A 23,732-nucleotide genomic window follows, 5' to 3' on the forward strand; every position below is an offset into this window, starting at 1 on the left:
TACAAGGCTACGACTTACTCGGTAGGTTGTCGCGGAAAACGCATCGACACTTAGACACTTTTTTGGAAATTTGTGTTAATGATTGTTTCTCAAAACGAAAGGGGGACTTTACAGCATCATGTAAATATTAATAACTGCGTAGTTCAGTTTCCAAGACGTATTTGTTATTTCGAGATCGTATCTTTGTTGGTTCGTTGGGATTGGTTGAGGAACAAATTACAGTTTGATAGCGAAATGTCCAAATAGACCCTGATGGTTCCCTCGTTAATAAACTAAAGACTGATTAAAATATCTATTTCCATATTCTTAAGACATCCTTCACTAAAGCTACTATCATAATTTATGAGGTATAATATCTTTGTTCCTTATTATAATCGTCATGTCTTCTGTATCTAACTAATTGCCATTTTTTGACAATCATATTCTGTCTCGATAAAAGAATATTTACACAATTAGCACGTTGGGTAAGCATAATTTATAAAGGGGTAGATACTACTAGAAATCTCAAAGCGGTTTACTCGTGCCATATTTACTCCAAACTAATTTTCGTGTCATAAAAATTTATCGAACCAATACATATGTGTCACATTTAGCTCAAACTAATTTATATATCATAAAATGTCTCAAATCGGAATATGCGTGTCACATTTGCCTCAAGCTAATGTTACGTGAGAAAAACCCCAAACTGTGCATTCGTGCCCCATTTGCCCCAATTTGTCATAAGAATTTGGAAGATCTGTTACAAGCGTACTAATTTTTTGTGACACGAGAATTAGTTTAGATTAAACAATACAAGTGTACCCCGTTCAAGATTTTTTATGATACGAAAAAAGGTTTGGATAAATGTGGCACGGCTATACCAATTTAAAAAAAAATTATGATATGAAAATTAGTTGGGGGTAAAGGTGGCACGAGTATACCAATTTAAGATTTTTCTCTTCATAAACTAAGAGTCGTACTACTTGTGTAAATGACGTATTTATTAACAAAAAAAAAGCACGTATTAATATATAATCTCAAATAGTTAATTGATGCTGGATATATATTGTTATGGTTCAAAATAAGTAATCAATAATAACAAAGTGTGCACTATAATTCCATAGTACCAAATAGCATGCACTTTAAATTTCTATAACTTAGAATCATAATCAGGAGTCAACCTTTGAATATGATTAAAAATTCATTGACAATTAAAATATTAGTTCCGTTTACTCGCTTTACACCACCATAATGAAGTACAAAACTAGAAGCTAATAGCACAAATCGTCAATAATTGATTATTTTGAATTCATCGCATATAAAATTGAGGCAATATCATCGGTGGTCCCGAAATATTGCTCGATGTTTCAATGTACTTAATCGATGACACGAATATGTTTTAAAAATGACATAGATTGAAAACGTGAAACTACCATGCTAAAATTTAAGCGACGATACGATACTCGGGATACATAGACACGTCGAAATGTAATCAATAACTCGCATATGAAAGTTATCGACGGAGGCTACAAAGGCTATGAAAGATAAAGTGCGATACAAGAAAGTAAAAATAAAATAAATTTATTTGATTTGTGTAGGGGTCCTCCGAAGAACACGATGTGACTATTTAAAGCCTGCGATAGAAGGTTATCAACGGAGGCTACAAAGGGAAGTTACAAACGGAGGCTACAAACAAGGGTTACAAAGGGAAGTTACTAACATATACTACAAACACTTATGAATGATTTCTTCCACTCCACTATCTTGACTGTTTCTTTTTCGGCGGTTGCATAAAAGATCATCGGCTTCACTTTTTATCGATTTCTTCAAGCTGTCGATTCATCACGTTGTCGATAATTCTGTTTATAAACGATCAAATTATCCTATCATCGACTAAATCTATCACATGTAAATAATAACCAAAACGGGTCAATTTTTTTTGTGTGTAAACAACTACATACCTTTTCAGTTTGAAATGATCATTTTACCGAAAAACAGAAGATGGAAATGCTGATATGGTCATTAAATCCTTATTACACGACACTCTGAAATTACACGTGGCATCCCCATTGGCTGTTGAAAGCTTTCTAACAAAAAAGGTGAAATGGCACCAGTGATCATCTACCTTTTCCAGAAATGCCTTTTTTCTTACTAAAATGTGTAGCTAGCTGTCCCTGAGTTGAACTGGTGATGGAATTTGCTGACATGAATTTGTCACTATTAAAAATTTATTGATGTGGACTCTTCAGAAAAAGAAATGATCAGACCCCTCTCTCTCTCTCTCTCTCTCTCTCTCTCTCTCTCTCTCTCTCTCTCTCTCTCTCTCTCTCTCTAAACATGGCCACGGGCCGATTTGGGCGCAGAACCGACCTGTGGAAGAACCGGAACCGGCCCGTTGACCGGAACCGGCCCCACCCCTCATGGGCCGGTTCCGGTTTTAAAAAATTAGGAACCGGCAAAAAAAAAAATTAGGGAAAGAGCCGTTGCTCTTTCCCTCCCTTCCGGGCCCCACCCCAAAACCGGAACCACCCCTTCAAGAGCCGGTTCCGGTTCCATAGTGGCCACGAACCGGAACCACCGGTTCATGAATCGGAACCGGTGCTTCACGGCCCGTGGCCATGCCTACCTCTCTCCCGCTCTTCTCTTGTTAGCTCTCTCCCTTCTCGCCACGTTGGTCGCTCGAGCTCGAGCTCGCAACACCCATGGCCGCTTGAGCTCGAGCTTGTCTATGGCTATGATTTGCTCAAGCTCACGGCATCTTTGGTCGCTTGCCGCTCGAGCCCGAGCTTGCGGTGTCCTTGGCCGTTGGTAGCTTGAGATTGCGACGTTTAATGGGCTGGTCGTTCGGGCCGGCAGCCTCCATGGCCGCGATCTACTCGAGCTGGTAGCATCCGTGACCACTAGATCCGAGTCGGACGGCGACAAGCAACATCCGCAAGGCGCGAGGTGGCCTAAGCCGTAGGGGTAATGGCCGTGGTGGGGAAGGGTTTGGATGTGGGTGAGTCATGGTTAGTGTCTTATTTATTTTTAAATTTTTGTGTGAATGATTTGGCATCCATATGACGCCACATAAAAATGTAAAAATTATCAAAAAAGTCATAAGCCTATTAAAATTGTGTCAATTCATTTTTAGACCTTTTTTTGTGCCAATTTAGTTCCTCCAGTCAACTTTGGCCGGCGCCGACTTGGACATGTTATTTTTTTTCCCTTTTCTTTTTATTTTTTCTCCTTCCTTTGGCCGGTTGCGACTGGTGTCCACATCAATGCCGATCAGCATCCACATCGGCGTCGACCGGTTAAAGTTGGCCGGAATAACTAAATCTGCACAAATGGGAAGGTTTAAGACTGAATTGGCACAAAAAAAGATTTAGAACTGAACTGGTATAGTTGCAATATATGTAGGACTTTCCCGATAATTTTCTCCATAAAAATTGAGCACATTATATGATGATACGTGTATTTCAATGGTCCACATTGTTGCGTGGAACAAGTGATTGAATAATAAAATAGACAAAATAAGAAAATAAATTGAACACCAGATTTACGTGGTTCGGTCGTAGAGACCTACAGTTCACGGGGAAAGTAGCAACGAATTCGGTTGTAAAGACCTATGTTCACGGGGAGAGTAGTAACAAATTCCACTATATATCAAACGATATAAAGGGGGTCACAAACCTCACTCAAACACTTTCAGTAAGTATCTCACGAAATAATTTCTCAATCTCAAATAGGAATTATAAACAAATCTCAAACTCACGAGACTTAAGTAGCTCCACCCCTCTATAGCTTCAAGATGTGATTCACAATAGGATCCACTTCTAATTTATAGGCAATGGTTTGCTCCAAAATAGGAAAACCATCTCCAATTATGGTTAGGGAACTTATTCAAAATATGAAATATCACACGGATTCCACTAAAGATAGATTTCCATGAGATTCAAAACACATTTTATCCAGTGTAGAATTCAAATTCGGCCAATCCACTTCCATATTAGATTTTCTAGGTCAACTTCAAAAGCCAAAAAAAGATTACATGCTCATTTCTCTTATCTTTAATTTCACGATCAAGATATACTTATTTTCAAAATTTAGATTTTCGCTTCGGGTTCAAATTCAAAACATATTTTCAACACACATCAACAAATTAGATGAACGGTTTGCAACCCAAAAAATAGTAGACGACAATTTTGAATTTCAGGCAAAAGTACGTAAATCACTGATGCCATTTAAAAAAAAATCAAAATGAATCATTATAAAAAATTTAGAAGGAGAAAACTCATTGGAGAAGAAAAGAAAAGAAAAGAAAAGTTGTTTTTCAGTCTGAACGTGGGGATTTTGAAATTTGACTGATCTGTAATCCTTAACACCTGTTTCTTTTTTAAATTTGGCGTACCTGTAGGTCTGTGATCGTGTTATGGAATTGTTGTGTTGTGCTAGGACCACTATAATCACAATAACGAATAAGAGAGACTCATAACTTTGTTATTTCAAGAGCTTTTATTGGCTTTTATGTTCGTGTTATTAGAACTTTTGGACACATCGTTTTCGTTAACAAAATGCACATAGCGATGTTATTATTTTTCATTTAAAAAGTGAGGAGAAGCCGTTGTAAATTTCGTTCCGATGAAATATACCAAGGAATATTCGCGTGTGCAATAATCATGACAATAATAATCGTATCGTATTTTATTATTTTCCATAAGGAAATATTAATCCTATTATGTGTTATTTCAAATTTGTTGAAAATTTTTTCGAGAAAGGGAGGGTATTTGTTTGGGTAATTTTGTCTTAACAATGTAATCCTTCAAAAGTTTAAAAGCTACAAGCCATTCGAGGCAGTCGTGAAATTTTTACCTAAAAGTCTTGAGCTTTCTTCTTCGTCTTCTTCATGTTTGCGTCAGGGTTGACTGTTTGAGTGTAATGGCGGGAATCATTCATGCATCTTCGCGACGGAAGCCTTATCATTCAGCACGCAGCCATAATGTTCTTGGAGAAGAGGAAGTAGGAGGAGAAAGGGGATTTGCTCTCACCCAGATCTTCTCGCTCTTTGTCTGGCACGAGAGACGGCGAATGTCCCGTCAGCCGTCAGCTATCCCGGATCCGGTGAGAGACGCCCGGCCCCAGCGTCCTACCCGAGGCGGTGCACAATCCAGGCCTCCCTCACCCTTCACGAGCACGTCTACTTTGTAACTCTCAGCTATTGCTCTTTTTATTCTCTCCACGTGTGACAGCCAAAGAAAATCTTTGTGTGTGGATGAACGCTTGGATCCGCGACGACCGTCAGCCGAAGGCCGGCGAGAGCTCGATGACCCCTCACGGTCACTCGGGCGGTCAGTTCCAGATGCTTGAATCGACAAGGTTTGCCAATTCATGGACATGATTGCTCACGGTTCTGGATGGTGCCCCACTTTTCAATGGATCGACCAGGAACTCAGCGCATGAGCTGTTGATGTGCTCAAATGAATGATCGCGAGAGAAAATTGGTTGAGCAAGTTGACAATATGACGAATGAATGCAGAATACAATGATACATTGCTATTGAATACGGAGAGCTCTTTAAATGGAAAATCTTGCTCTGAAGAACCAAAAGTTAGGAGCGTACACTAGAGTGACTCGGCCTCTGGAAGTACAGATAATCACCATCTCTCTCTCTCTCTCTCTCTCTCTCTCTCCGCCATCCAGTGGAGGTCAACATAGCGATTGAGGTGGCCAACCTCAGAATGGAGGTTGTGGGACCCACACTCCAAGGTTGCGCGCTAAAACTCGAGGGCCTAACCTCAAATATCGTTTTGTCTCTGTGTGGTTATGTGTTGGCCGTGTTCGGCATATGGTGGGTGAATGCGGCGGCGGCGGCGGCAAGTTCTGGTGATGCTGATGGTGGTGGCGGCGGCGGTGGTAGTGCTGGTCAGCTGGGACGGATCAAGATCTCGTCTTTTGGGGTGGAAGAAAAAAGACTATGCGTCTCCCAACTGAAGTCGCTCTAGATTAGCATACGATAAGGAAGCATTTGGTCGTCAGTATAAAACTCGGGATAGAATATGTTTTATCATATCCCGTGTTTGGTAGGTGTCCCGGATAGTATAATGTCGGATATAGAGGGGATATAACCCGGATAAAAAAATCCGAGTTGGGGGGGTAGGATAAGGTCGGATAGGATTTCTTTTATCCAACATATAAAAAGTAACTTTTAAAATGATGACAACTTTCTTGTCTCATTCGTTTCTATTTTCATTTTATTTTATTTTTTTTGCAAAGAGGTTTGAAAATGTAATAAAATGTGTATATTTTCAAGTTTTTTTTTTTTTTATGTATGAGAACATTATTTTTATAGTAATAAGATCGGAATATTTCATGAGCATCACATAGGGGCATATATGTTCTTTATATTGATATACGGTTTCTACCAAATGCGGGATATGATAGAATATGAGAATATCCGACTTTAAATCCGTAGTTCACCAAACAGTAGATAGAATATGGGCAAATCCCTAGATTTCTTATCATATCTTATCCAATCCTATCCTGACGAGAAATCCTGACGAACAAACGCAGCCGCAAAGAACATATTATAGCAAAGATTTGCATTAGCGAGAAAATAACAATTTTGACGTAAAAGAAAGTCATTACAGAGTCTACAATCATCATAACATAACCGAAAGGTACAATTTCAAAGTCGGAGTTAATTTCTTTCGCCACTTGTACTTGGGTTTCATTACCGGAAAATGACAAAAGTGGTCCATGAATTTTAATGCAATGTAATTCATAGACTTTTAATTTATTTAAAATAGTCTTAAACTATTAGTAAATGTTTCATTTGAGTATATTATGTGGGTAAATCACGCGTAAATTTTTCTTTTGTCCACCATTCAAACTTAGCGGATTGGAAGCCAAATTAATAGATTTCGTTAACTTGGACTAACGAAATAGTAATATTGGACATTTTCATATAGTTTAGGAACTGTATTAAGTATTTTATGAGTAGTTCAGTGATAGAATTGAACAAATTAAAAGTCCAATAACGGCATTGCACATTGAAGTTTTCAGTGATCATTATTTGTATAATTTGTCGTTTAGTCAAACTACCCATAATGAGGTTCAGATTCTATGGGGTCAAACTATGGGACTTAAAAGAAATGATGGAAGGGAATAAAAAATTGGATGTAATAAAAGAAAAGAAAAAAGAAGTAAAAGAAAATGAGAGATAGATGAAGGACACATCTAACTTTCATAGATATATATATATATATATATATATATATATCGAAAAGCTTTTTTATGATTTGAATGCTTTGAATTTGTCTTAATTTTTTACTATATAATCGACACGGTTATAGTGATTAGCTCATAAATTGCTCTAACTAAAGATTCAATGCATGTAAAACCATAACGTGGTTACTTAAATCAAAACAAAAAAGTCAATCTTAGGCTAGGACTAGTTGAGCAAATGCTTAAGAGAGAGCACGTCTATGATTCCTTTGGCTGTGCCTTTGCAAAGTGCTCGACTTTTAGGGTGCGTATGGTAACGTTTCTGTTTCCGGAACAACTTTTGGAACGGAAATACTTTTTTCTTTTTCTGTTCTCGGCTACGATTTTTGAGAACAGAAACGCGTTTGATAACTACAAAAAAAAAAAATGTGTTCAAAAGCTTTCATAAAAAGTCGTCGTCTTTGAGAGTGTGAAGGAATAGTCCGAGAACAGAGGGTTGCAAAAAGTGTTCCTCTTGCGTTATAAAATGTGTTAAAAAGCTTTGATAAAAAATGTTCCGGGAACAAAGAAACAAGTATTTTTTGTTTCTGTTTACTCCAAAAGTGTTCCTGTTTCTGAAAAGTGTTCTCGGAACACTCTGGGAACACTTTTTTACCATATGCGTTTCGGGAGCGTTACCATATGCACCATTAACTTCTAAAACCTTTTCTCGTCCGTTTAGCACGCGTTTGGTAGTATTTCTATTCCTAAAAAATAATTTTTGTGTTTTCTCTATTTTTATTCTCTAGACAAATTTTCGAGTTGAAGAACGTGTTTAATAACTACGCAAAATTTCTATTCACGGAGTGAAAAAAGAACAAAAATGTATTTAGTAAAACCCTAAAGATTCTATCCTCGATTTTTTCATTTAAGTATAAAAATACCAATGAATACTTAACAATTCATGTTTGAATAACATTGAACTTTTATAAGGACTCAACTGATGAAGACATTCTAAGATGACTTCAGAAAATCCAACTTAATAGTTGTTAGGGGTGTCAAAAATACCTTAGTCGGTCCTACCTAATCCATCCGATCCGACCTGAAATTGGGTCGATCAGTTTATGAGTAAATGATTTCAAATAGTTTGACGGTTTGGGCGGGTCGGGTTTTAAGGGTTTTTTTTTCTTTTTCTTTACTCACCTGCATTGCCAAGAATTCGAGAAAAGTATCTAGTCAAAAGATAATATCTAAAGATGAAGAGAGAGAATGTGGAGGGGTGCTTACGAAAGAGAGAGTGAGCAAGGAAGAGATTCAAAAATCTTAAATATGGGCCCATTAAACATGTGTCGATACAACAAATGGATTCGAGTAAAAATGAGTTGGCACTCTTGGATACACAATATTTTTGGGATATGTCCACTAGAAGTATTAAAACTTATCACGAATGTATAATTGAGTCATAAAACTTACAAAAAGTGCAATTAAGTCATAAAACTTATTAAATCGGTGGAATTGAATCCTTCCGTTAATTTCGTCCAACTCTGCTAATGGAAAATACCATTGTAATTTTTTTAATATTTTGTCTCTTATACGTGGTGATGACATGGCTAAAATAATGTTGTTTTAGTGCAAATCTAATTTTTAATTATATATATTCTATTTAAATTTGATTAAAAATAATCTAGAAAAGAAGAAGGAGCATGGTAGCGGCGATGAGGGCTTCGGCGAGGGTCGCCGACCCGGCGGTTGTGGGCGGCAGTGGTGAGGGCTGCCCCTTGCCGCCTAATTCTAAGTTCTGTCTACTTATCGTTGTAGTTACATTATTGCCACGTAGGAGAAAGAAAATATTAAAAAAAGTCACATCAACATTTTTCTTTAGTCAAGTTGGACGGAGTTAACAGAAGAATTTAATTGCTCTAATTTCACAAATTTTAAGACTTGATTATAATTTTTGTAAATTTTTGAATTCAATTACCCTTTGATGATAAATTTTAAGATTTCCGGTGCATACGTCCTCAATATTTTCTAAAGGGGAGAGACGAAGAGCTGACGTGGACGACAAGTAGGCGCCACGGTGTACTATAGTTCTGGGTGAATTTCGAGAAATTAAGGCTGAATTATGAAGCCCAAGTGATAATTGCAAAAAGGCAGGATCGACAGATCTGTCAATCTCAACGACGCGGAAGAGTCACGATAAGCCCATTATTCTTCTTCCTCTCGCTAAATCATTCCTTTCGTCATTCTGTTCTCACAAATCTCTCTCGATCTTCGCCGTCCATGGCGTCCTCTTTGCTGCGACACGCCTCTTCTTGACATCCATTTCTCGCTGGTTTCACTCTCCCACATTGCTTTGCTTGGGGCCCTACAGAGAGCGAGAGAGATATGTTGGGTGGACTGTACGGAGACCTCCCTCCGCCTTCGTCCGCCGACGAAGAGAACCCTAGCGGCGCCAACCCTACCTCCACCGTCTGGTCGAGCAGCGCGAAGTTCGCTCCGCCGGCGCTCCGGAAGCCCTCCATCACGCCCCAGACGATCCTCCGGTCCCAGAACAAGCCGAAAGCCCCTGGCTCCGCTCTGCCGCCGAAGCCGACGGTGGCGCAGGTGGTCGCGCCGCTTCCCGCCCTGCAGCCGGATGACGTGGCGGCCCAGCCCGCGCTGGTGGGGGTCACGTCGACCATCGTGGAGGAGTACGACCCCGCGAGGCCGAATGATTACGAGGAGTACCGGAGGGAGAGGAAGAAGAAGGCGATGGAGGCGGAGCGGAGGAGGGAGTTGGAGAGGAGGAGGCAGGAGGAGGAGGAGAGGGAGAGGAGGGAGAGGGAGGAGAGGGAAAGAGAGAGGGAAAGGGACAGGAACATCTCGGGCGAGGAGGCATGGAAACGGCGCGCTGCGATGAGTGGGGCAGCTCCGAGGTCACCGTCTCCGCCTGGGAATGGGGACGGGTTCACCATTGGGAAGTCAGAGACGCCAGGCTTGGGCGTCGGTGCAGGCGGTCAGATGACGGCTGCACAGAGGATGATGGCGAAGATGGGTTGGAAGGAGGGGCAGGGGCTTGGAAAGCTGGAGCAGGGGATCACAACTCCGCTGATGGCGAAGAAGACGGATAGGAGAGCCGGAGTCATCGTAAATGCAAGTGAAACGAAGCCGGAGAAGAAGGTGAAGAGTGTCAATTTCAATGGCCAGCCGACTCGGGTTATGTTGCTCAGAAACATGGTTAGTGCTTCAATCTGCTTATTTCATCAGTATCTGTATGTCACTTTTATTGCTTCTTCAGAAAGATGATGGTTTAGAATTATTTCCCACAGCTGCTGTTCTTCCCTTTGCGGTTATGCTTGTAGATTTCTGTAGTTGTCCTCGCTCTTTCTGATATCCGCTTGCCCTGATCAGTGATGTGAACTTAACTCTGCATCTACTTTTGCATTGTTCAAATGAACAAACTTGTTACTAGTCTGTCTGCAGTTTAAGCTTATTAAGAGTCTCTTGTACAGTTCATAACAAAGTTTCAGCGCCCAATCGAGTCACGGTGAAATTATAATGGCACACACTACAAATTCACGCTTTTTTCTAAGTTAAGTTGACCAAGACGTAGTTTAGTATCAACGGACATTGTGCTGTGGATTTCAGTTATCTGGGATTTGTTTGAGTGTAAAAAATTGTGCTAATTCGAAACTGAAGTACGTGCATCGGAAGTATGGGAATAAACAGTGTTTTTAATAAAACAATAAAATAAATGGGTACCACAAACTCTGCCTAAAAAACAAGAGTCTGAGCTCCTTTTTAATTTCCACCTTTTTTATGCCTAGATACTGCAATTATGATATGAACTTGCTGCGCCTTTGATTTGCTTAACGGGCTGAATACTAAAGTGCTAGAAAAGGGAATGCATAACCTGAGGCAAACCAAACATTTTGTTATTTGTGCACGTGCTGGTGTTTGATTGCCCAAAATTTTGTCCCATAAAGCGTTGCTAGCTTTGTTGCCCCTAATAGAATTTTTCCTTGAGCTTTAGTGGCATTCGACATTCACACAAGACTCAAAATGCACTTCTGGACTTGATCCGTTATACTTCTACTTGATAAGTGAGATATGCATCAATTCCGCCATCTGTTTGCCAAATGGATTCAAGATATTGAAAGTGGTTACCTGTTGAGATTGCTTGATTTCCAATTCTTGCGATTGTGTTGTTTGAGTCCTGAGTATATTATGTTGACTATATTCCCAATGCCCTTGAACATTCAATCTGATAGTATACGCCCATATTTGGCATTCCTTCGTTTATTTCCTAAACAAAAAGAAGGATATAGGAGAATTTTATATCCAATCCGATTAAAGGCAGCCTTGGGGTTTACTCATGGCAAATGCAAAAGATCACGGTCTTTTTTCTCGTTCTGATAAATTGGAGTAGGTTGTGTTGCGGGCAAATAGTTACATATTTCTAGCATTTTCCTGTAAGCAAGAGTCCTTAGCCAATTCTTTAGAAGGAAGAGGCAGAAAAATAGAGAAGATTGAGTCTTTTATATTATTCAATGGATGTCATTTCAAGATGATGGAAAGCTTAGGCTTTCATCAAGTGAGCTGATTTTGAAGTTGGTGAAGCTTTGTCAAGATTAGATTTGTCAGCATGTTTAGAGCCTCTCAGAAGTTTCAGAATTAATAATCCTTGTGGAAGGTGCTTCACAGGCTTGATTTGGTTTTAACACTTCGTTATCTTGTTGTGTTTTGGTGTGACTTGTCATCTTTGGTATGTCTTGTATTTGTTTTATCGTGGGAGGTCGTGCTACAGTGTTTAGGGCCAGATGTTTTGTGCTTAGGGCAAGATACATACTTGGTTCTTAGTAGAGAAGGTGGACTATTTGTTCCTGTAACGATTGGTTTTGTGTTGGTACTCTTGCTGTGCCTTTAGCAATAAATTTCTTATACATAAAGGTTTCTATCACCTTATTTCACTTGATTTTCTAGTGGCTCCCCCTGATAGTTCATTGTACTTTTTGACCATTTTTCTTTTGTTGGATTCTGAGCTGTTTCTTCCTTTTCTTTTAATGTGAAATACTACAATGTTGTGGAAAAAATGAGTTGTCTCTTGTGATTGTTCATGCGTCTACTTTCTTATACATTTACCACCATTTACATGAGTTGTTTTCTAAATAAGAAACATGCTAGATAGTATGAATAATATGGGAATTTTGATATTATTTAGGGACAATTACAAAGAAGAGTTTGAAGTGAGGTCATTTTCTCAAAAGAGGGTCTACAGTGGACTTTCTCTCAAATAATGGCCTAAAGTGGCAAACTTAATCTCAAACAAAGGCCCGATCTCACTAAAAGTCAAATCTTATTTTTAGCTAGTGGTACTTTCGTCTAAGGGTTTCCAAAAAAAATTTCTTTCTTTTTTCTCTTTTTGTTATTTTTTTCTTTTTCTGTCTTTCTCTCTCTCTCCTTTTTTTTTTTCAATCATCTTCCTCGCGCCTCCATTTTACTCCTCAAATCTCCTCTTCCAAGGACCTTTAATCTCTGCCCACTAACCTCACCATCAATGCCCTCGACTTGCTCCGCCACTACCCTTGGCAGCAAATCAGAGCGCCTTCGCCATCAGATGGAGGTCAATCTGAGCCCTAAATTGAACACGAAGGAGCCGAGATTTGATGCTCATCCTCGATTTGAGACCCATATCTCTTCTTCGTGGTTGAGCACTGGTGATGGCCGAAGATGAAGCTAGGAGTTGTAAGCCATTAGCTCGTCATCCTCAATGCTCGAACTCAGATTCGTCCCCGAGCAAGTTCTCGTCAGTTTCAACAATGAGAAGCTGGATTTAATATAGGTTTTTGTGGCTGGATTAATCTCTTCGATCTCTTCAAGAGATTTCTCTTGAATCTCTTGATGTATATGGTTGCGATAACATGATATAGCTGTTCCGGACCTTAGTAAGTCCTAAAACTGCCACATCTATGGCCCATTTGGACCTCGAGATCCCTTATATGTAAAGCAATTAAAGGGTATTCGCCATCATCAGGGGAGGAAAAGATATAATGACAATTAGGGGGCTGGCGGTGGATAGTGTAGACTCCATGTCTGCTGGGTAGGCCTGTATAGTAGCGACTCGCGCCCGGGGTGAGTCATCGGAGCTTCAACTCCTAAGTTGTCAACTCCGCATGAGTGTCTGATCGATTTCCAAATCTTGGAAGGATAGAAGTCAGGTGCTGGAATGAACCGTGGAGATGATAAGCAGAGCGGGACAAGGCCAAGAAAGAAGCATAATGACTCTGTAAATAACACCCCTTCATCCTTCCGGTCTTCAACTTCTCTCCCAAAGCTGAAGCACTTGCAGCTACACAATGTACCCCAGCTGAAGAGCATATGTGAAGTCCCAATTGCTTGCTATTCCATGAAAGTTATAGTGATATCCAAATGCCCAGAATTGAATAGGATTCCTTTGGAATTGGGATTACGTGATATTGAGAGGGACAAGTAAAAGGAGAGAGAGAGTAAGAAAAAGCACCTCTAAATTTCAACAATCACCATATTTACTTGGCATATATTCTCTGTTTTATGTATCAATCTTTTAGCGGTTGCAAATTAAGATGGAGGTGATGCAGAGCCAAGGAGGCGTGAGGAAGATGAAAGAAAATGAAGAAAGAAAGAAAGGAAAACAAATAGATAAAAAGAGAAAAGATAAAGAAAAACGAAAAGATAATTAAAAAGAGGTCATTGGGCAAAAATACCTCTACCCGCATATAAGATTTGGTCAACCGATGAACTTAGGCCCTTCTTTGAGAGTAAGGTGGCTACTTCGGACCCTTATTTGAGACGAGGTAGACTATGGGCCTTTTTTTGAAAAAACGACTTCACTTCAGTCCTTTATTTGAAATTTTCCTATTTTTGATAGAAGGTTTGATTTGGGAAAAGACTATTCAATTGGGACATATTGGATATCTTTCGATCGGTTATATTTGTGTTCGAACAAGTTAAATGAATAACCTGATTATTCTGGAAGAACACAAAAAAATTTGCTTACCAAGCAAGAAAGCACGTAATATAGTTCAAATTCTAACAGCAAGAAGTTTGCTGCATCTATCAGAAGTATAGTACTAAACTTAGTTCTTTATGGTTATCTCATTATATGTTATTTGAACCAATGATCCTTGCATTGCATTTAATTCCGCCTATCTAAATGGACATGTTGGTCAAAGTAGTGGAGGTTTTGACAGAGTTCATGGAGGTTTTGGCTATGGGACTAGAAATGAGGCTGGCGAAGACATCTTGAGCATGGCATTAGCTTATGATTTGATGTTGACAAATACCTTCTTTAGGAAAAGAGAGTCACATCTAATCACTTTTCGCAGCGGTAAAAATTGCAGCTAGATCGATTTCTTTCTTGCTTGAAGAGAGGATAGAGCCTCGTATGTAGATTGCAAATTGTATCCTAGAGAATGCGTAGCTACGCAACATAAGTTGATAGTCTTAGAGGTTTGATATAACAAAGTACAGCAAATGCAGAGAAATGCTTAGAACCCAAGAATAAGATGGTGGAAGTTAAATGAGGCAAAACGAACAGTTTTCAAGGAAAGAATGCTTCACACAAGGATGGATAAGATAAGAAATTAAGATATTCGAAGAAAAGTTGAAGTAGTACCGGTGGTAGATAACATGAGAGAACATAGATTGAGATGGTTTGGGCATATTCTTCGAAGATTCCTAGATGTTCCGGTAAGAACAAGTACATTCTATCGAGAGCATGACATGAAAAAAGGAAGAGGGCGGCCGAAATTTACTTGGAGGAAAGTAGAAAAATAAGATTTAATGAAGTGGGAAATAGATTGGCATACAGTTTGCCTTAGGATGGAGTGGAGGAAAGCAATTAGAATTGTGGAGGGGCAGAATTCCTATGTTCCGGATTGTCCTTTCTAATCTTTTTTCCTTATATATTTTTATTTTTAGATATTTATTTTTAGATAACTATTTCTTTCCCTCAATTGATCTTGCTTTTATTTTATTTATTTTTGGGTTCATCGACCGCCGACTTCAATTAGTTTGGGATAAAGGTGTTGGTGATGTTGATGTTGATCTTTGCATTGCATTTCTGTAAAAATTCGAGTTGCAAGCATAGCCAAACTTTTTTATATCTGGGGAGGCTATATACATTAGACAACAAGTTTTTCATTTGTATTGTGAACAGAAACAAGATAATCGTATCCAACATACCCTATGTCCCAGTTGAACTCCTTTATTTTCAGTAGCATGTGTATGAGCTAATCGCAAGTTTCCAAGTGTTGCTTTCTGATGATTTATTTTATCATAGCAAAGCAATATTTATGATCCCTTTAGGTCCATTGCAGTCTATATAAGTGTGAAAGACCTGGAAGTTGGATCCAAGAACTGCTTGTTGACCTTTTGTATTTTAGTCCACCATTTTGGTTGATAGATGAAAAGAAAATGGAGTTTGGTTGTTGATGGTTCCCAGCAATGTTGAGCAGGAAATCAAGTCCTTTTTTGTTGTGCTCTTCCGTTGGAGCGCTTTGCATGTGCTCTCTGATTTTTTTGCTTTGATTGATATGTGTTGGCATGTAATAGGTTTTCTGTGACATTGTGAAGGAGAAAGTGACTTACCCTGATGTTGTTTTGTTGTTCAAGGTGGGCCCTGGTGAGGTAGATGATGAGCTAGAAGAGGAAGTCGGATCAGAGTGTGCAAAGTATGGCACCGTTACCAGGGTTCTTATATTCGAGATAACAGAACCAAACTTTCCCTCCGATGAAGCAGTTCGAATTTTTGTGCAATTCGAGAGACCCGAAGAAACAACCAAGGCACTTGTCGATCTCGATGGTCGATTCTTTGGGGGACGAGTGGTTCATGCAACCTTTTATGACGAAGAGCGGTTCAGTAAGAACGAATTGGCTCCTATGCCAGGTGAAATCCCTGGTTTCTAACAGGTAGCAATTTCCTCTTCTCATGAGCAGCCTCGTTAAGCCATTTAAGGAAATGCTGTGTCAGATTAAGAATTTGATGTTTATCAGGTGTCATGGGAGTAAAAGGCTTAAAACATCGCTATGACTCAGCACTTTTGGACATCAATTTATATGTTTTGTGTCTGAGTAATGCGCAAGATTTTCTTGGAGTGGGAAAAGGTTGTTTGATTAGGGATTGTTATCATTTTGTTAGCAAGCACACTTAAAAGACGACCAAATACGATTTTCTTTTGAACCAGCAATCTTGGGACTTTTTATGTGCACTTCTGCCGTTAAGTGTGTCATGCTCAAAAGCTTTGTCGCTTCTATTAATTGCAAACGGCACCTATTTCTACATGTATGGTTCTAAGACTGGTAACTGATCGTTATTCATCGATAGATAGGAGATTTAATTGTAAATGGAAGGAGCATGTTTATGAAGAATCCATGTTGTTAAATGCTCAATAGTGTTCCTCTTCCTCTGTTTTAGATGTCAGAAATTCGTTTGTCTTCATTGCTACTTTTTTGGGGTTGGCCTTGTACTGAATGGCACAACAAAAGAACTGATGGAGGATGAAGTTGGTCATCCGGAAAAAGGAAAATGAGACATGGTGGTAAATGAAGCTTTCTAAAACCACCTATAAAAGGGAAAACAGCATCACTTCAGTATCCGCATGTTACGCGAAAGAAGGAAAATTCGAGACACCATTAGTTTTGTGTATTGGCTTCTTGACACTTCTTGTAGATCTAGTGAAAAGTCTGCTCCATGCACGGTTCTGGGACTGATACACATTAGTATATACGACTTGGATATCTCTGAATCAGATGTGTTTCTGCATATTCTGCAGTATGGTACTCCGTATCCATAAGGAGTTGGTTCAGGTTCACTTGCATGGGGTCAAGAGATCAGCCTCCGTGCAATTGAATTTCATGAGCTTATTTTGGATTTTACATCGTCTAGTATATTTGAAGTTTCCAGAACATCTTGTTCATGACACCCCGCTGTTCATAGTCCATTCTTTATTCGAATGATTCAATAGACTAACTGCATTTTTGCTGCTAGCGATGTGCTTGTGTAATCAATATTGATTTATACCCCAATTATTCATGTCTCTCTTAGATGAATTGAAGAAAATTACATTGAGAATGCACGTTCTAACACGTAAAGCTGATCTCGGGTGAAATTACTTTCATGACAATGAATTTACGCCAAGCCACTTGGAGATGATCCCAACAAGGGAAATTTATTCCTAGACATGGTCTATTTCCATCTGTCGTAGTAATTTACTGAACCTCCATGGATAAGATAGATGGATTCCCGCCAAATATATGCATGCTTACTAGATACCCTTCTGCTAATAACATTCATTGCAAGTGCACATTATTGGAAAAGGAAAAATTCGAACGAATTTCATGTGGATTGACGCAGGGGGAGAGGGGTGTTTCGATTCTTGGGGACCGTCGGATAAAACACAGAGAGAAACTCATCCTTTAATCGAAGAGTCTTTGAGTTTGTTTGTGAATTTACGACATTTACACAGGAGTTGCGAAAAGTTGCAAGAATATTACAACTCGAGAGGCCATAGAACCGCGCAGGGAGAGGGTGAGAAATTCATGGAGGGGTCACATGTAGAGAAACCACAAAATGGCAATCGTAAAATTATGGATCACCCAAATTTCTATTGAAAAGAAAAAATATTCGCATGGAGAAAACCGTATTGCTCACCCGATCCTTGTTATGATGACTTCGGTCATGCCGACAGATTTATTTGCCCCGACGTGTTAGAAAAATTCGCTTTAGACATTGATCCAATCCGACGAATAATCAGATAATGTCATGCATCAATAATTCAACCTTGATGGTGAATCGGTAGTGCAGGCCCAGCCGCCCATATTTTTCCCTAGGGCGACTAGGCGAGCTTAGGCACTTGCCCAGGCGCCCAGAGCATTCATATTGAGTGTGCTCAAAGTCAGATGTTCCGAATCTCATGATTTACTTGTAACTAGAACAATATCTTGAGATCGGCACTTGTGGCTTATGAATTCGGGTATAAGTTTAACTAGTTAACTAATTTGAACAGTAGCGATATACAAGATAGTTTGAATTTCGATAAACACCGATTAACATGCCATAAAGTATGTGGCATTTGTACAGGGCAATGCATCAAATGCCTACCTCGCGAGTTCCAAAAATTGCAAATTGGTTTAAGCTCCGAGTGATTAGCTGGTCTTGTTTGCCACACTTGAGTGATTAGTGGGCTGTAAACTGTAGAAGTTGAATGCAGTGAAATGGAATACCGTCAAATCGACATACTGCTCAATCTTTGAAAACGCCTCATGATGCATGTGATCTCTATTTTGAATGTACAAGAGGTGACATGTATCTACATGTGTACATCCTTAGCTGCAAGGTCAAAGAATTATGGTTCGCTTACCGACATAACATTGGAGAGAGAAGAGAGAAAACTTTTAAATAAATTGATACATTGGCATTTTCTTTTAGCCAAACCAACGGCCGATGAAATTCACGGAAGGACTCGATTGGACAAATTTGATAAGTTTTAAACTCGATTGCAATTTTTAAAAGTTTTAGGACTTATGCCACACTTGTCTCCATAAGTTCAATCTATAAAGTTACCAAAGCGAATTCGCCTAGGTTCTAATGTGCGTTGCGCGAAATGTCACAAGATTGAAACCACTGCCTTGGATTTTCTTCCTTTTATCTTGTCCTTTACATATTGCATAAAAACCAACGTTTGGTATAAGGGGTTGAGAGGCTTAGTTTGCCCGTATTATGACGTATAAATGGATATTTTTTGTCACACACCTATAATGTAGAGAGAGACACATTAATTAATGCTAAAACTGATTAATCGCTCGTTCCCCATAGCTATTGCAGTTAATCCATATCTAGAATTAGGTAAGGAGGAGTTCTAAGCATAATTTAGGAAGAAATGGTAGGATTACTCGGAGCGTAACTCTTTCGAAACTTACCTAGGCAACTTGAAGGATTGCTTTTATTAGGGTGAGTAAGATGGATCGACCGAATTGGGAGTCACCCGAACCGGCCGGTTTGGTCCAGTTCCCTAGGGCACTATTTTAGTTCTCGATTCCATAAAATTGGAAGCGGTGGCTTTCTTAAATCTAATAATTCGCCGCTTTCGGGGGGAGTTGGACTGCCTGGACCAGTATTATTTATTCATTTATTACTTAAATGTAAACCTAATAATCCACCATTTTTTATTTCTTAAATGAAAATCTAACGTCCATAAATCGATCATTCCGAGCCGGTTCCTACTCCCGGAAACCGGGAACCATTCCAGGAATCGATCAGCATCCCTCCTTCCTATAGGCTTTGAGCCGAAAGAGAATGAGATGGAACCCTAAAGAGTATGAGATGGAACCCTAAATAGATTGAGAGAGAAAATGTTGGACGGAGAAAAATCGTATACATAATGTCGGTCACAACACAAGCTTCGTTTCTTTTGCGAAAAATGACTAATCTAAAAAATATTTTTCCTAAAAATAATCGCATGTATCAATTACAAAAATCAATGAACGACTAATCTTTTTGTCGTTCGCGATAATATTTAGATATAAGTTCTCATAATTATTTCAAACGACACAAGCTATTACTTTTGAAAAAACATTTTCTAGATAGTTCATGTTTCGCGAAACAAACGCATCCTCGAGACTAGCACTCGCGCACGGTTAATTTCGCCTTCTTGAAAGCGAATAAATGAAAGATAAACGTATGGACTCGCGAAGGATTAACGGGTTGGGGATCGGGGAGCAACCATTGCCTTGCTTGACTTCATTTAACAAGACTCATGCAATGAATAAAAAAACAACCAAACATAATTTGACTTGGGACGCGGCAAATTGTTGTCATTTGTTGCTCGTTTTATTCCTGAATTGATTGCAGAAAATCCGAGTTTCAATAATTAGCCAGCAAACGCTTCTGCGATATAAAAAAAGAAAAATTCTTACTTATGTTTGCCTCGTCATGTCGATGAATAATTAGCATTTCTTTCGCACGACACGAGATTTAATTTTCGGGGCCGTCGTAAGAGACCCTAACAATTTTATGCTACAAATTGATCGATTGGCTAATATCAATCTAAACATGGACTTACCGTCATGCAATACACAAGGTAAAAAGAAAGTAAAATAACTAATTACGGGGACAAAAAGGATGGATCTCTCAAATCGAGTTAAAAGTTAATTTTAATATGATTTGATTTACTTTCCCAATAATAAATGGCTAAATATGCTTAAATATTCTTTTCTTTAGGTTGAGATCTTTACTTTCACTTGAGGACAAGTTTGGAATGAAATCGAGTAAAAGGGAGGCAAACACCTCTGGCTTCCATTAATATCGGGCCAATAAATTGGGCAATTTATCAAGAAATTTCAAAACAATTCATCGATCTTTTCCAGCATATCTGGAAATCTATGCAAAGGGACACCAAAGGTCATTTGCAATTGCAATCATGCCATTTTTCATAAATTTTTTGGAAATCAAATTATGCGGTACTTTTATTTTGCTAGACAATCATACATAGACGATAAGCCGCGATCACGGTGGTCATAAAGCACATCAAGCTGACGGCGATGTGGTGTGAGACGCGCGCTCACGTGCAACGGTTTATCGTAGTTACGACAACATTCGAGGATTTACTATGTGAGATTAGTGCCCAAGGGCAATAATATGCTGCCTGAGGATGGATGCAACCAACTTAGGGCATCAGGATCGCTTCAATTTGGAGTAATCATTCATTTATCACCCTCCTTTTGGCCTTTTTGTGTGCCTTTACTTCTTGTTGTAGCAACCCAAAATGGGTGATTTTGATGCTCCAGGAGAGTCACGTTGGGGTGGTGGGGCATGCCTCGTTGAGTGTTGAAATATGATTAGAATGAAGTTCACAGGATTCGAAGTCTTGAGAAATGATTAAGAAATCAAACTTTATCTTTAAGCATATATTCCGATCTTCTCGGTTGAATTAGAATATGCTCGTTCTAGTACGACTGCCAGAACCTGAATTTGTCGCTTTACTTATCCCTTGGGCAAATGCAGAGAATTGCTTAACAATTACGCATCCAAAAGTAGTGCCGTGAGTACTGTAATCGCTAGTGTTTCGAAAAGCGTATGGCTTTTTCGTTCCTGTAATGTTATGCGGGATGAATAAATTATCCTATATTTGATCTCTATATCGAATTATTGGTTATAAATAGAGGCCGTTCTGAGGTAAATTCAAGACTCATGTTGTTTTGGTCTTGCTTTGTCCTCTCCCCATATAATCTTAAGTTTGGCCGGTCTTTGAGACGGTGCCCGATCGTTGCACCTTTCGATGCCGACACCGAGTTCAACCATGGCATTTTCGCTGCTCCCCCGTAACGCTCGCGAGCCGTGGAAGGAGTGGGAGCTACGGTTCCTCGTCCTTCTCAGCTTGTTCCTCCAATTGACCCTTGCGACTCTAGGCTTCCGGAGGAAATCCATCTACAAGTACTGGATTCAAGTCGTGGTCCGGACGACGTACCTATCGGCCGAATCCATCGCGACCCTCACGCTCGGTGTCCTCTCGAACCGGCTGGCCAACCTCAAGGAAGTGGAGGGGTCGATCGATCCGAAGAGCCGGATCACCGCTTTCTGGGCCCCGTTCCTTCTCCTCCACTTGGGTGGTCCCGACGCGATCACCGCGCACGCCCCGGAGGACAATGAGCTATGGTTAAGGCGGTTGGCGCGGCTTTGCATCCAGGTAGGACTAGCTTGTTACATCTACTTCATGGCCTTGTCGGGGTCCACGCTGTCGATATTAGCGGCCGGCGTGATCCCGGTCGGGTTCATCAAATTTGCAGAGAGGACTTTGTGCTTGTACTTGGCGAGCAAAAGTCGACTTCGAGATTCAATGCTTTCGCTTCCCGATTTCGGTCCCATATACCCCAGGATAATGCAGCAGTACACTCCGAAGAAAGAGGAGGGTTATCGAGTCGGCATCAACGAGGTCACGGAGGCTCCGGCACCGGAGGATCTCTCGGTGAACAGCAGTCAATCCGGGAATGAAGAGAAAGCCACGATTCCGGTCAAAGCCTATGAGTTGTTCAAGATCTTCAAGCTTCTCTTCGCCGGCCTCATCCTCAACTCCGGCGACCGGGAGGGCAGTAAGCGCATGTTCATGAACCCCGATATGGACTCGGAGGCGGCTTTCGGGATCGTGGAGATAGAGCTTGGGTTCATGTTCGATCCGCTCTACACCAAGGCGCCGCTGCTGAACTTTGCTTGGGGCGTCATTCGTTGCGGCATTAATCTCTCGGTGCCGTGTGCCGTGTTGGTATTCTTCTCCCTACGGGATAGGAAGGATTACCCCAAAGTCGACGTCTGGATCACCTTCTTCCCGATAAGCTCGGCTATTCTTTTAGAGATTTACGCAGCTCTTCTCGCGATTTCGTCCGATTGGGTCCACCACCGGCAGCTCCAGAGACCCGGGGAATCCGCGGTGTCATCCATCGTGGCTTTTCTCCGGGTCCGCCAGCACCAAAGATGGTCGAATTCCGTGGCCCGGTTTAGCCTCTTGGGATTATCTATCGGGAAAAGACGCGGGATCTTCAGCAAGTGCCCGAGGCTCGCCAAGTTAGAGAAGAAGCCGGAGAAGAACTTCTCCGTCGGTTACAAAGAGTTCAAGAGCAACATCAAAGATTGGATCTTTCGTCACATGATGGACACAATCAATCCGGAACGGACCAACAGAGTGACGAGCTGGTGGACTACTCTTGAGCCGGAGACTAGCGGAGTGCTGGAGCAATCAAACCAGGATGAGCTTAACTGGAGCGTGGAAAATATGGAGTTCGACCAGAGCATCCTCATCCGGCACATAGCCACCGAGCTCTGCCACAGCAAGGACCATGGCAGCAGACGGAACCAAAGACCGGAAGACATCATCAACTTCAAGATGAGTAAGTTGGTATCTCGGTACATGATCTATCTTTTAGTACTCCATCCTTCCATGTTGCCGACGGGGATAGGGATGCTTCGATACGAAGACACTTTTGTCGATGCTCAGAAGTTCTTCGAGGACAAGCTAGCCGTGTTGTCGAGGGAAGAAGGCAGCATCTTCTCATGGGTTGTCCGGAAGTGGCGGAAATTATACAAGGAAGAGCAGCATTCCCACACCGGTGTTAAAAGCTGCGAAAAGATGCACAAGTCGGCGGTGTCGCGCGATCTTTGCGAAGTCCGCCATCTTACGCTCCAAGTAGGGACTCGGCTGCCCGCCGAGAAAATACGTGGCGGCAAAAGCAGGTCGGTGCTGTTCGATGCGTGCCATCTCGCGTCCCGGGTTGAACGGTATCGAGCGTAACGACTTACAAAAAAATGGGAGTTGATCGGCCGGGTCCGGGTGAAGTTTCGATGCAAGCGGCTTGCCGGAGCAAAGGCCGGGAACACTCCGAGAGCTCGAGCAGAGGAGGAGAGCTCCTCGGCCATGTTTGGCTTCCGATGGCGCATCTCGGCATGGCGGATCCGGTACAGGCTGCCGAAGCACAATGCATCACCAAGGCGATCATGAAATAGAAACTTTGAGGTGGGAATGTGTCTTCCGGTTAACCTAATGTGGTTTGAGTAAGACGAA

General features: G+C 40.7%; 2 protein-coding genes across 9 annotated transcripts in view; one reads left to right on the plus strand and one right to left on the minus strand.

Moving 5' to 3' along the window:
• The window catches only part of LOC115726615 (histone H3-like centromeric protein HTR12), a 28,817-nt gene extending 26,553 nt beyond the window's left edge, over window positions 1-2,264 (minus strand). Inside the window, exon 1 of the mRNA XM_048285142.1 lies at window positions 2,247-2,264. The gene's annotated coding sequence lies outside the window, so the exon portion shown is untranslated. The remainder of the gene's footprint in view (window positions 1-2,246) is intronic.
• Window positions 2,265-9,331: 7,067 nt separating this feature from the next.
• The window catches only part of LOC115734008 (DNA-damage-repair/toleration protein DRT111, chloroplastic), a 63,756-nt gene continuing 49,355 nt past the window's right edge, over window positions 9,332-23,732 (plus strand). For 6 of the 8 annotated variants that reach the window (XM_048285129.1, XM_048285125.1, XM_048285124.1 and 3 more), the window contains exons 1-2: window positions 9,332-10,380; window positions 15,796-15,966. In XM_048285129.1, coding sequence (XP_048141086.1) covers window positions 9,550-10,380; window positions 15,796-15,966 — 1,002 coding nt within the window. In that variant the 5' untranslated portion in view covers window positions 9,332-9,549. Of the gene's footprint in view, window positions 10,381-15,795; window positions 16,364-23,732 lie in introns of those variants that run through there. The other 2 variants (XM_048285123.1, XM_048285122.1) reach the window with 2 other exon arrangements.

This window comes from Rhodamnia argentea, chromosome 9 (genome assembly GCF_020921035.1).
Source record: "Rhodamnia argentea isolate NSW1041297 chromosome 9, ASM2092103v1, whole genome shotgun sequence".
Classification (NCBI taxonomy): Eukaryota; Viridiplantae; Streptophyta; class Magnoliopsida; order Myrtales; family Myrtaceae; genus Rhodamnia; species Rhodamnia argentea.